The 14266-nt window shown below is 41.3% G+C and overlaps 1 protein-coding gene across 3 annotated transcripts in view; it reads left to right on the plus strand.

Moving 5' to 3' along the window:
• Window positions 1-2735: 2735 nt before the first annotated feature.
• LOC122564320 (androgen-dependent TFPI-regulating protein-like) overlaps window positions 2736-14266 on the plus strand; it is a 133851-nt gene continuing 122320 nt past the window's right edge. For 2 of the 3 annotated variants that reach the window (XM_043719029.1, XM_043719031.1), the window contains exon 1: window positions 2742-2929. In XM_043719029.1, coding sequence (XP_043574964.1) covers window positions 2774-2929 — 156 coding nt within the window. In that variant the 5' untranslated portion in view covers window positions 2742-2773. Of the gene's footprint in view, window positions 2930-14266 lie in introns of all 3 variants that reach the window. The other variant, XM_043719030.1, reaches the window with a different exon arrangement.

Below are 14266 nucleotides of genomic sequence, written 5' to 3' on the forward strand. Positions count from 1 at the left end.
GGAGTGAAAGGCAAGTGATACGGCATCTGACGTGGATCTGTTGGTCCGATAGACAAATTGAAGTGGGTCAAGAGTAGTGGGGAGGCTGAAGTTGATTAATGCCTTTCAGAGCACTTTATGGCCACTGAAATTAAGGCCATTGAGCGGTAGTCAGCTCCCTCAAAGTTGTCCACAAGGGAAAGCATGAATTGCCGGAACACCTGACCAATTCAAATAGATTAAAGGAATTTAGAACAAAGTGTTGTATTTATTTCAATAATGTTGTGAGGAACATTGACACCGGTTCACCCAAAGTGACTTAAATGTTGTGTAATCTTTCTTGGTACCATCCCAGTTGACACACCTCAGCTTGAGGAAGCCTGCTGAGTACTTTATTAACTTATCTCAGATGACTTTACCTTCTGGTAGTCAGGCGCATAGAGGGATCCAGCACAGGTTGCAGACACAATCTCTTCAGCCTGACCTGATGCAGGCATTTTGGTCCCTGGCAGAGGGGAGGCAGTGTGACAGCAAGAGTATTGCAAGGTAACAACCACTTGGTGCCTGCCCAAGTCATTCCTCCACCTTGTCAAAGTACAAAGGTGTCTTCCTAATCCCTTGTGGGGATGGAGCATTTTGAGAGTGCAAAATGTTCCTGGGATCCCTCTTACCTAACCATTGAATGAATGCATACGTTACCTGCACAATGGAGTGAAAGTCCCTGCACATATCGAGCAGGCACAGATCATTCTGCTGGACCTAGTTCTCCATTGTAGTTGTCCCCGTTCATTCCATAAAGGCAGCTATGCCCTTACATGACGGAGCTGCAATATCAGACAAACTCTGGTCTGATTCCTCTTCCTTTCACCACAGTCTGCACATGATCTCTGATTGCTTCTGTACCTATACCAGCTCATTAACAGCAAGTCTGGGGGTTCATCATCATCTGTATTAGGCTCAGCAGGAGCATGTTGTCCAGCAGTCCTCCGAGAGTCAGAGGCCTGTTTCTTCCTCCTTTAACTGTGGGTCTTTGTTCGTGCTGTACTCACCAGGATGTGAACCGGATCCCATTCTAGATCCATGACCCAGTAGAGTGAATGTCTGCACTAGTGGAGAGTTGGGAGGAAGGCCTGAACTCTGGAGGCTACACATAAAAATGTACCAATTTATTCATGTTGTGAAATGCTTTATCAAAGGTTTTATTTCAAAATTACTGTATGGAGTGCAGCTGGAAGTAGTTGCTTTGTAGCTTGGTCACTCTATTGTTGTAGATATTCAATCTCCCTTTGAGTAGGTACATCTCCTTGAAGTCCGTTGGAAGCCTTATGTCAGCCTCCCTGCCTTCTCAATGCACACTCATCCTTATTATTCTCTTGGAGAAAAAGAGAAGCATTGAGAAATATTAGCACAGATAAAGGAGCACTGAATTGCTCAACACAGACACAGATGTGAATCCCCTGATCCATTTGTATTAATTGTGAGCAAAATGTGGAATGGAAGACATTAGGAATTAAATTGCTCTAAGTGAAAAGTAATTCAGTATCATAAAAAAACCAAAGTTGATACAAATCACTAAAGCTTGGTATGATGCATGTGCCTGAGATCCCTCTAATGTGTTCATCCTGGGGACACTTCTTGTAGTTGTGACCTTACTTTATTCAAGTCTTTAGTGAAAATCTATCAGATGTGTGCAGTTCTTAGTTTGGAAGAAAGGTCATGAGCTGCTGAACATTATAGTTCTGTTTACTCATTGTTCATAAAGCATTGAATACACTCAATATGGTGACACTTCCCCTGGCGATGTCCAGCGGATTACCAGTGCAGAACCATTCTTGGCATGGATCCAGTCTCTCTTGATGCTCTTAAGGGTGCTGCCCTCCTGATGAGGAGCTACCTTATTCCAGGTTACGGTGGTAACTAGGAACGACCTGCTGCAGCCATCCCGTGGAAACAATATAAGCCTTCTCTCCTGGATGGCCGACAGAAGAGCCTCTAGGGAGGTATCATTAGTTTCTTTTGTGGTCACTGACATCTCCAATGGTGTATCGGTGTGACGATAAGATGTTGAATGACTGCAGAGATGAAGTGTTGTCTCGATGCCTTTTAAATATGACACTAAAGTTTCAAATCCAGAAGGTCCTGGCAAGCGGCAGACTTTCTGCCCATGCACCCATAACGTTTGGAATTATTTCCATGTACAAATATGTAATGAGGTGAATAGAATATAATTATGTGGGAAAATTTGACTCGCCTGCTTTTGAATCCTGCTTTTACATCCTCTCCGGATATAATCACAAAAAGAACCTTGCACACATTGTGCAATTTCATTTTGTGCTAAATACCAACTGTTAAGCAAGTTGTTATTCAACTTCTACAGTGCGGGCTTTCAGGTTGTTAAAAGCTTTACCTTACATTCTGAAACATTACAAAGAGTGCCTCTGTATGAATAACAAACAAGTGGCCTTTTGTATCCTATGTCCACTGATTTACACTGCATAAGCACTGAACTTAAAAAAATGTGTTGACTGTTCTATATATAATGGTGAGTAATGTTCACATTTGAGCACTCTCAATGTTTAACTGACGTGCAACTGATTTCACAGTTGTTTGGAGAAACGGGAAAACCAGAGATTTTAGAGAGGGGCTGATGATTTCCCTTTGTGAGCATTGAAATATATGTTATTTGTTCAAATGTCAGACTTGTCTCACCTGTGCCTGATGGTAAATGGTAGGATCCAATGAGCTTATAAGATTAGCATCTTGCTCATGCTATCACTTCACCATAGACACAAACATGCTTCCAACAATAGTTTCTAGAGTGTATCACATCACCACTTTTGTGTGGTACCTTTTGCTCATTTATTTGCTTCTCAACACTCAGTACAGCCACACGCTTCCAGGAGTATTCTTATATGCTGGTCAGTGGAAGTATCTCACATTCCTCAATTTGGTAAGTGATTCTTTGGTTTTATATGTTTGTGTTAATCAAGTAACTGTGAAACAAGTAAGAGAAAATTGTGGAAATTGCTCAGTTCTAGTTGTGATGGACGTAAACAAAATACTTTTTGAAAATGGAGTGTACCTGCTAGGAGTTCCTGTTGGGAATTTAGGCACAGGATCCAATGATGTTTCACCCACCCACATTGTCACAATTCTTGAAACAATTATACTTTCTACATCATTGTTTTATTTTGACCTGCTAATGTCAAGCGATTTAATGTAAACTGCACTTTAAACCATTCATTTTAATTCATTTTTCCAAAAGATACAAACACCATATTTTGAAGAAATCTGCAAATCTTATGAAATATGTAATTGATTATTCCAATGGTGTCTCGGTGTGACAATAAGATGTTGAATGACTGCAGAGATGAAGTGTTGTCTCGATGCCTTTTAAATATGACACCGAAACACCATTGGAGCTAGAACAACCTTATGGGAATTACTAACCTTTGGAAAGGTTTGATATTTCAGCTGGGTCAGTGTATTTATTTGCCTCTAGGTGACATAGTTTGAGAATTTGAGCCCCAAAAATTAACACATTATCTAAGCATACATTTCAGTGCAGTTTTGAAGGATGTATCCATTGTTAGAAGTATCACCTTTCAGGTGAGCCATTAAATCAAGGAAGTGCCTCTGTGAACTATTATTTCTGATATATCAGAAATCCTCCTGGTCGATGTATACCTCTCAACTGACAGCAATTTGTTTCTCCTTTAATCATCTTTGCCTCTCGTCAATACACGTGAGGCAAAAAGGGTCATTCTTGGTACATAGATGTATCAGGAGCAATGCATTCAAATACAACAGCCGAGAAGGAAGCAATTGACTTTTAAAAATGTATCCCAATTATTCAATGAGTTATATCACATTCATATTTCATTTCATTTAATGATGTATGTCTAGCAATGTAAAAGAAATTATATTGGTTTTTGCAAAAGGACAATACTAGCAAGACCATAATTAATATCTGATTAAAGTGAGAAACATTTTTTGTAAACTTACACTTGACATGTGCTGGCTGAGCCAGTATTTACTGTCCATCCCCAGTTGCCCTTCAAGAGGTGATGTAGAGCTACCTTCTTAAACTGCTATTGAATGTTAAGAGGTGATGGTTAGATTCTCCCTTATTGGAGCAGGTCATTGTTTGACATTTTTGTGGCATGAATATTAATGCTGCTAGGGATGGAGTTCCAGGATTTTGTCCCAGTGGTGATATATTTCCAAATCAGGATGATGAGTGTTTTGGAGGGGAACTTTCAGATTGTGATGTTTCCATGTTTCGAGATGATAGTGGTCATGAGTTGGATGGTGCTCTCTAAGGATCTTTTGTGAATTTCTCAAGTGGTATACACTGATGCTGCTGAGAGCTATTGGTGGAGGGAATGGATGTTTTTTGATGTGGTACCAATCAAGCAGGCTGCTTTGTCTGGATGGTGTCAAGCTTCTTGAGTGTTGTTGGAGCTGTACTCACCCAGGCAAGTGGAAAGTGTTCCATCATACTCCTGACTTGTGTCTTGTAGATGGTGGACAAGCTTTTGAGTAAATTGCTGTAATACTGCTAGCCTCTGATATGCTCTTGTAGCCATTGTGTTTATGTGGAGAGTCCTGTTGAGTTTCTGGTCAATGATAACCTCCGAGGATTTAATGAAGGTAACACGATTGAATGTTAAGAGGTGATGGTTAGATTCTCTCTTAATGGAGCGGGTCATTGTTTGACATTTTTGTGGCATGAATATTAATTGCCATTTGTCAGTCCAAACCAGATTATTGTCCAGGTCCTGCTGCATTTGGACATCGACTGCTTCAGTATTTGAGGAGTCGTGAATGGTGCTGAGCATTGTGCAATCATTGGCGAACATCCCTACCTCTGACCTTATGATGGACAGAAGGTCATTGATGAAACAACTAAAGATGGTTCAGCCGAGGAGACTATCCTGAGGACCTCTGCAGAGATGACCTGGAGCTGAGATAACTGACCTCCAACAACTACCACTGTCTTTCTATGTGCCAGGTATGACTCCAAACAATGGACACATTTTCCTCTGATTCGTATTGACTCCAGTTTTGCTAGGCTCCTCAATGCCACTCTCAATCAAATGTGACCTTGATGTCGAGGACAGTCACTTTCCTCTTACCTTTGATCTGTTTTGCTTGATGATTGACCTTAATGATAAAGAATAATCTTGGGTAAGAGGTACAGATGATGAAAACAATTCAATGTTCATTAGCTATAGGGTAGAAACTGCACTTCAAGGATGAATAACATTTTCAACTTTATACTAATCTTTGGTCTGCTAACATGGTATTTGTGTTGAGAATATTGGATATTAGTGAGTTAATGTAATGCATCATGAAGATGTTACATTCTACTGTTACTGTGCATTATTATTGAATGAAATGCATGTCCAAGGAAGTGGAGACCAACCAAGTGAACTGCTGTCTTGGGATGGTGTCCAGCTCCTTGATGGAACTGCACTTATCCAAGCAAACACATCACATTACACTCCTGACTGGTACCTTGTTGATGGAGGACAGGGATAGCAGGTAACAGATGGAGGAGACAGGAAATGAATGATTTGCCACAGAAGTTCTCATCTCTGATCTGTTTTGTAGTCACAGTCCATCTATATGATTGTCTACTTCAGTTTCTTGTCAATGCTAACCCTGGGTATGTTAATAGTGGGTGATTCATGTATGGTATTCATTGAATTCAAGAGCAATGGTTGATTTTTCCCTTGTTAGAGATGCTTATTACTTTGCACTTGTGTAGCACAAATGTTACTTGTAACCTACCAGTCCAAGTTAATTGATTCTTGCTACATATGGACAAAGACTGCTTCACAATTTGAGGAGTCATAAATGCTACTCAACATTAGTCATCAGTAAATATCCCCACTTGTGAACTTGAATGGGGAGAAGACCATTGAAGCAGCTGAAAATGTTTGAGCCTACGATACAACCATGAGGAACTCCTGCAGAGGTGTACTGCGGCTGAGATGATTGACCTTCAACAACTATCAATATTCCAAACTATTATCTGTATGCTAGGTATAGTTCCAATTAGTAGATTTTTTTTTCCCTAATTCTAATTGATTGATGCCATACTCAGTCACATGTTGCCTAGATGGCAAAGACAATCACTTACTCCTAACCTCTGGAAATAAATTCAGATACCTAGGTGTTTGCAGCAGAGAAGAGGCCATTTGGCTTATTGTGTCTATGCCAGTCAATGAAAATCTGATTACATAATCTCATTATTCATCTTTTATCCTGTAGCCCTAGAGGTTATGGCAATGCAAGTGAATATCTAATTACTGCTTAATTGTTACAAACATTTCTGGCTTAACTATCTTTCAGGCAATGAGTTTGACTCCCAAAACTCTTTGTGTGAAATAACTTCTCCACAAATGTCCCCACAGACATCTACCTCTTACCTTTAAATCTATGCATCCGGTTATTGACCCCTCTATTAATTAAAAAGTATCTTCCTATCCAACCTATTAATGCTCTTTATATTCTTATACATCTCTAACAGGTCCCCAATCAACTTCCACTGTTTCAAGGAAAACAACTCCAGCATATTCAACCTTTCCTCAGCGCTCAGACTCTCCTGCTCAGATAGATTCATAGGAAACACCCTCTGCACAATCTCTAGTGCTATCCTTCCTATAATGTGATGACCAGAACTTCACACAGTAATCCAGTTGTAGCCTAACCAGCATTTTCAGCATAATGTCCTTGCTCTTGTATTTTATGTCTCAGCAAATAAAAGTAAATATCACCATATGCTTCTTGAATCACCTTATCTACATGAGGTGGTTTGGGAAGTCTGTGGATATACAAACGAAAGTCTCTCTGACATTCAGTGCTTACAAGGATCCTATTATTCATTCTGCAATCCTATTCTTTGTTAGCCCTCATCAAGTGCATTACCTCAATTTATCCAAGTTTGAATTCTTTAGCCACTTGACCGTCCTGCAGTTTCTCACTATTTACCAACCTGCCAATTTTAGTGTCATCCATGAACTTTTAGATCATAATGATCAAAATCATTTAAATCCAAGTCATCAGTGCAGAGCCCCACTGGGGACAGATGTCCCATCAGAGAAACATCTATCTGCCATCATTTTGTGCAACCTGCCTCTCAGCCAGTTTTGGATTCAATATGCCATTTTCCTTGGATTCCATGGGCTCTTACTTTCCTGACCAGTCTACCATGATCTGAGACCTGATCAAACATTTGGCTAAAGCTATATTGACCATATTAAATGCAGTACCTTCATCATCACTCCTGGTTGCTTACTCAAAAAATTGATTTCACCTTCCTTTAACAAGTCCATGCTGACTATTCCTGATTAATCCATACCTCTCTAAGTGCAGATGTTTTAAGTCCCTGAGAATCCTTTCTAAGATGCTCCACACCATGAGGTTAGACTCATTGGCCTGTAATTTCTTGAACTATTGTTTCCTCCCTTTTTAAAATAATTGTCCAAGTTAGCAGTCCTCTAGTTGCCTGGCAACCCACTTTTGGCCACAGATGATTGAAAGTTACTGTCATTACCCTTGATATCCCCTCCATTGCCACCCCAAACAATCTGGGGTACGTTTCATCCAGGCCTTCAGATCTATCCACTTTTCAGGCTGCTAAACCTGATAGAGGGAGAGGAGCTACTATGTTCTTCCAATTTTCCACAGCTCTTTCTCTGAAGTCCATATTTGCATCATCCTTTTTCATTGTGAAGCTGGACACAAAGTATCACTGTACCAACATCTTCAGGGATCATAGGTCCTACTGTTTCCCTATTTGTTCTCTTCCGTCTTACAGGAAAAACCAAAATATTTTTTAAAAATTCTACCTGCCAATGCTTTCTCATGTCCTCTCTTTGCTTTGTTAAATTCCTTTTCAAGCTCCCTCCTGCAGTTGTGTAGGAACCTTGCCATATTGGGCTCTCACTATCTTTTCTTCTTAATCTTAACTTTAATTTCCCTTGACATCCAGGATTCTCCGGTCTTGGGCCCATCTGTTGTCTCTTTGGGAACATATTTGCCTGTACTCTTGGTATTTTCTCCCAATTTATCTGTCACACATCATACTACCCAACTACTACACCACCCTTCCACCATCCTGTTTAGCTACCACACTAACAAGCTGTCACCCACCCTCTTAAACACTTGCCTCATCCATCCTACATTCTAGAATGTGAGTATTCATTGAAGCGGTATGTGACATAACAGTTTTAGAGGGGGTTTCAAAGCCATGCCTTTCAAATTTGAAGAAACGTAATTCCTTGTGAAGTTTTAATAAGATTTGGTGACCTACAGTAGCATTAACATCTGGAGGAAATTGCTGAGCAATCCATGGAATCTGTTTGATGTTTTCTATGGGATATTGGAACATAATTTGTTTGTTACCCATATTTGCCTCATTCTAAGGATGTTAAAATGTAAGTAATTTTAATCTTTGCATAGATGAAGCTTTATTTTGTCATACAACACAGAAACAGATCATTCGGTCCAACCAGTCCATGAATAATATAATCCCAAATCAAACTAGTCCCACCTGCCTGCTCATGGCCCATATCCCACCAAACATTTCCTATTCATGTAACCATCCAAATGACTTTTAAACATTGCAATTGTACCCGTATCCACCACTTCCTCAGGAAGTTCATTTCACACGCGAACCATAGAGTCATAGAATCCTACAGAATGGAGATAAGGCCTTTGGTCTAAACTGGTCCATGCCAACCAAAATGTCCATCAACACTAACCCCATTTCCCTGCACTCGGTCCATATCCTTCGAAACCTTTTCTATCATGTATTTGTCCAAAAGCTTTGTAAATGTTGCTAATGTAGCTGCCTCAACCACTTCCTCTGGCAGCTCATTCCACATGTCTACCACCTATGTGTAAAAAAAGTTGCCCCTCGGGTTCCCCTCTAACCTTAAACTGATGACCTCTAGTCCTTGATTCCCCAACTCTGGGAAATACACTGAGTACATTCGTCCAATCCATGCCTCTCATGATCTTATACACTTCTATAAGATCCCCCTTGGTCTCCTACACTCTAAAGAAAAAGGTCCTGGTTTGTCCAACATCTCCCTTTAACTCAGACCCTCGAGTCCTGGCAACAGCATTGTAAATTTATTTTGCACTCTTTCCAGTTTAATAACATCCTTCCTTTAGCAAGGTGACCAAAACTGAACACAATACACCAAGTGCGGCCTCACCAACATCCTGTGCAGCTGCAACATAACTTCCCAACTTCTATTCTCAATGCTCTGACTGATGAAGGCCAGTGTGCCAAAAGCCTTCTTCACTGCCCTGTCTCCCTGTGACTCTACTTTTAGAGAACTGTGCAGATGAACTCCAAGGTCCCTCTGTTCCACTACACTCCTTAATGCCCTCTCATTCACCATGAAATCTTACCTTGATTTGACTTTCCAAAATGCAAGATTCACACTTATCTATAATAAACTCCATTTGCCATTTCTGAGCCCACTTCCCCAGCTGATCAAGATCCTGCTGTGATTTCTGATAATTTTCCACACTGTCCATGATACCTCCTTTTTTAGCATCATCTTTTTAGAGTTATCATGCCTTGTCCAGGGAATGGGCCCAGACCTCCAGTCCAACAAGCATGCTTCCACTATTACCCATTACATCCTACCATCAAGCCAATTGTGTATCCAATTTGCCAGCTTCCCCGGATTCCATGTGACCTAACCTTCCAGAGCAGCCGACCATGTGCAACCTTATCAAAAACCTTTCTGAAATCCATACAGACTAAGTCTACCACCCTGCCCTCATTAACCTTCCTGGTCAGATCATCAAACACTTTAACAAATTTGAGGTATGATCTCCCACACACAAAACCATGCTGACTATTTCTAATCAAACCTTATCTTTCCAAATGCATGTATATCTTATCTCAGAATCTTTTCAGGTAACTTACCCACCACAGATGTTAGGCTTACTAATCTATAGTTCCCAGGTTTTTCTGTGCAGCCTTTCTTGAATAAGGGCACAACATTCACTACCGTCTGGTAAACAATTTGCCTCTTATGTCTTTATTAAATCTCTCTCCTCTCATGTTAAACCTGTGCCCCCTCGTCTTGAAATTCCCCATCTTAGGGAGAAAAACAACTACCATCAACTCTATCTATATCTCTCTTTTGTTTTATAAACTTCTTTCAGGTCACTTCTTGACCTCCTGCATTACAATGAGAAAAGTCCCAGCCTATCCAGCCTTTCTTTATAATTCAAACCTTCCATCCCCGGCTGTTTGTTTCATATTTTATTTGAAATAAACTAATTATTCTTTGAAAGAAACCTAGCTGAATTGTTTCTAATGGTGTTTGTCATTTTCTTACAGATTTATTCCTCCATATCTTTCCCGCTAGCTGGTGGTCTATACAGAGGAACCTCGATTATCCGAAAAACACAGGCAGGGAGTATTTCGTTCAGATAATCAAATGGTGGATAACATAGTTTAGCCAAGAATCTTGCCGGATAATCCGATATTCGGATAATCGAATTCTGGATAATCGAGGTTCCTCTGTATATTACCCCAAGCAATGCAAAGTGTATGTCTGTGTAAAAGCAGGTGTGTGCAAGGAACTTTGTGTGAGAAATGGTGTTCATATCTGCATTAGAACATGTGCTGGTGCTGAGTTGGGCATAGGACCTATAAATGGCAAGGTGGTCCAGAAACATAACTTATGGTGCAATCAAAGCAGAAAAGGATGCTCCATTATGCTCCCCGATTGACGGTGCCAAAGGCCTTTGTAGATCAAAGAAAGCTATGTACTTTTCTTTTCTCTTAATTTCTCCTGCAGCTGTTGCATGGTGAAAATCAAGCCCGTTGTACCCTTCCATGGCCAGTAGCCACACTAAAACTCTGGGAGGAATTCCTCCATCACGGGGAGGAGACAGTTGTGGAGGACCTGGGCAATGAATTTTCCAATGGTCAACAGCAGGGATATTCCCCTGTAGTTACCACATTCGGACTTGTTCCCTTTCTGAAAATGCTCATGACTGACTTCTCAGAGTTCTCCTCCTTCCTGATCAGACAAACAAAGGTGTGTAGCTACAGCAAGAGCAATCTTTGCCTCCACAGTGCCTCAGTGAGGATACTGTTCCAGCAGCTTTGTTGTTCCTAAGTTAGTGGACGGTTTCTCTACTTCATGCAGGCCTGAGATTTTGCTGAGCTCTTGGCATGTACCATACTGTAGGATGCATTCAAGGATGCTTGGATCGATAACAGAGCCCTGGTTGAGGAGATCTCTGAAGTGCTTCCCCCAGTGTTGTTTGATGGATTCTTTATCTTTGTGTTGACAGTAACTCTGTCCTTGGCCAGCCATGGGGTGAGATCTTGGGTGTTTTGTCTGTATGTGGTCTTGACAGCACAGAAGAAACTATGCATATCATGGTGGTCAGCATTCATTGGCCTCCACTCTTTTCTCAACTCATCATCTGTTCTTTATGTCACGGATTGTTGCCGGACCTTGGCCTTCAGTCACCCATAGGCTTGCCTTTCCTTTTCCGAGTATGGTTTTTGTTTTACGCTCAGAAATACCATGCATGTCCGGCTTAACAGAACTGTGCAATTACTCCACATGCTTAACAACAGCTCAAGAGGGCTGCTCACTTTCTCAAAGATGTGGAGGAGCCAGTGTTGGACTAGGGTGGACAACACAACACCAGGATATAGTCCAACAGGTTTATTTGGAAGCACGAGCTTTCAGACCGCTGCTCCTTCGTCAGGTGGTTGTAGAGCAAGACCAAAGGCACAGAATTTATAGCAAAAGATCACAGTGTCATCGAAGACTTAAAAGAAATTCTGGAATTTATATATTAACAAACCAAAACCTGCAACCTATTCTAAAAGATAAAAGACTTAACAGCAATCTAGGTTTATTCAATATAACGTTTCAGTTGCTTGACACTGTAATCTTTTGCTATAAATTCTGTGCCTTCGGTCCGACTCCACAATTACTTGATGAAGAAGCAGCTCTCCAAAAGCTGGTGCTTCCAAATAAACCCGTAATACTTTTTCTCAAAGGCAGTTAACAATTGGCAATAACAGTAGGCCCAGACACCCAGATCCTGTGAATTAATTTTTAAAAAACTCTCCTAAACTCAACTGTGGTGCCCCGACTTCCCTGGTCACTGGAACTTGGGACTTAGTTTGTTAATCTCTAGCTTTGTTTCTTAAGCAAAAAGGCAATGAAGGTTGTATTAATTATCTCTACTGCTTGTTACATTTTAATGAACATCTTTAATAATGACTCATTATTACAAATTACCAATGTGGGATATAGGTGAATTAATGTTATTTCTGCAATTATAAGTTCTGATACAGAGTAAATGAATTCACATTAGTTTGTGATTGTTTCTCAGCTAAGAGCTGAGTTAACAAGAATGGGAACTACATAGAGGAAGTATAATCCGTTAAGGAAAATGGTATATTAGCATGAGACGTGATTACAGAACAATGGTAGGTGTATGGGCAACAGATAAGACAGTAGAAAAAACATCTGTTTTCCCACTTGTATGGGGACACAGGAACAAACCCTAATTAAAGAGGTCATAAAGATCAGAGTGGCCTCCGGAGAGGAATAAATGCTGATAAAGAAAGGATATGCCTAGCGGTGACCTGCAGTAGGATGACGTCAAACAACCTTATGGGGGCCAGAGATAGGCATTTGTCACGGACAAGGCTGGATAAACAGAAGTTGTGGGATCAGTCTTAAGGAAATGAGTGACGTAAGCGGAGGAGGGGGCAAACAATGAAATAAGAAAAAATATGGAGATTCAAATTGTATAAATTTCGAGAGTTTGTTGGATTTGATGTGTATTTGTCATTGCCTTACCTGGCATTAGACATTGCACCCACTTGCAAATGTACAAATAAACGACAATACTGGTTCAGATTTTTGTCTCGGACTGCAATTGTTTAGTGAGTGAGCTTTGTTTCTCACAATTGGGGGCTCGTCTGGGATTTTCTTCCATCGCCCGGGGTAGTGGCTGGCCTTGGACACTGGGAAGACGCGTCCCGTTCCCCATTGAGGAGCGGTCTCGTGTCCCGGTTTGGTCTGCTCCCTTGGGTGACTGGTGTGAATCCTACAAGAGAGACATCTGAATCAGACAGTGATTGGAGCTCGATAGAAGATATGGCGACAAAGGGGCCAGGCAACTCTGTGCACAGACCAAGGTAAGAAACCTGACTTTTAAGTATTGCCTTGGTGGCCGGGAAAAGAGGGACTAGCGATGGCCCCGGGAAATGAGGGGTAGGCAGAGTAGCTGTCACGGAGTGAAGGAAGAAAGAGTCCCTGGTAACATTCCTCCTGAAAGTCCGTTGGGGAGGATGTTGCGGGATTGGACAAGTAATACTTGTATAAGGGCAAAAGATAAAAAGATAATGATTAAATATTGTTGTTTAGTATGGACCAAAGAACCACTCCTTCATCTGGCTGTCTTCTGGCCAAAGTATGGTTCGGATGAGGATTGGGTCTGTCAGTATTTAGGTTTGTATGTGAATGGAAAACAACCTTTTAGGCAAGAGGAGGCGGTCTATGCGTCCTGTTGGAAGGGCAGTTTGGGAATGCTGTTAGTAAAGACAAAGGATTCCCCCTCTGCCCCACCCAGTCCCTGGGATCCTCTTAACTGTTTGCCCCCCCCGTACCATAAAATCAGGTTAGGTGAACATGGGGGAGGAGGACAGACAGACAGACAGGGACAGGGAACAGATGATTCACCAGGGGAGGACGAAGGGGCGGTGGAGGGGGATGTTGTTGTTCCTGACCCTCAATCCTCAGCAAGAGAAAGGGAAGCTACAGTAGATGTAGAGGAGGCTTCTGGAGAATCTAAATCAAAGTCTAAGGGGGGAAAACAAAAGAAAAAGGGGAAGAACGTAACGACTTATCCCCTTCGGGAGGTACCCATAGGGGACAAAGAGATTGGGTTTGTAAGTGCTCCCCTCACCAGTGGGGAGGTCAGAACATTTAAAAAGGAAATGAAGGTCCTGGTTGAGGATCCGGTGGTGTTGTCTGAACAAATTGATCAATTTCTGGGGCCTAGTCTGTATACCTGGGCTGAATTAATGTCTATTTTGAATATACTATTTACAAGGGAGGAAAGGGCACTTATATGAGGAGGTGCTATTAAAATATGGGACAGGGAACACCCGATTGGAGATGGGGATGCTGGACAGGGAGAGGTGAAGTTTCCCCTCAAAGACCCCCAGTGGGAAAACCAAAACCCGAAGCATAGAGAAGAAATG

Source organism: Chiloscyllium plagiosum, chromosome 29, assembly GCF_004010195.1.
Source record: "Chiloscyllium plagiosum isolate BGI_BamShark_2017 chromosome 29, ASM401019v2, whole genome shotgun sequence".
NCBI lineage: Eukaryota > Metazoa > Chordata > Chondrichthyes > Orectolobiformes > Hemiscylliidae > Chiloscyllium > Chiloscyllium plagiosum.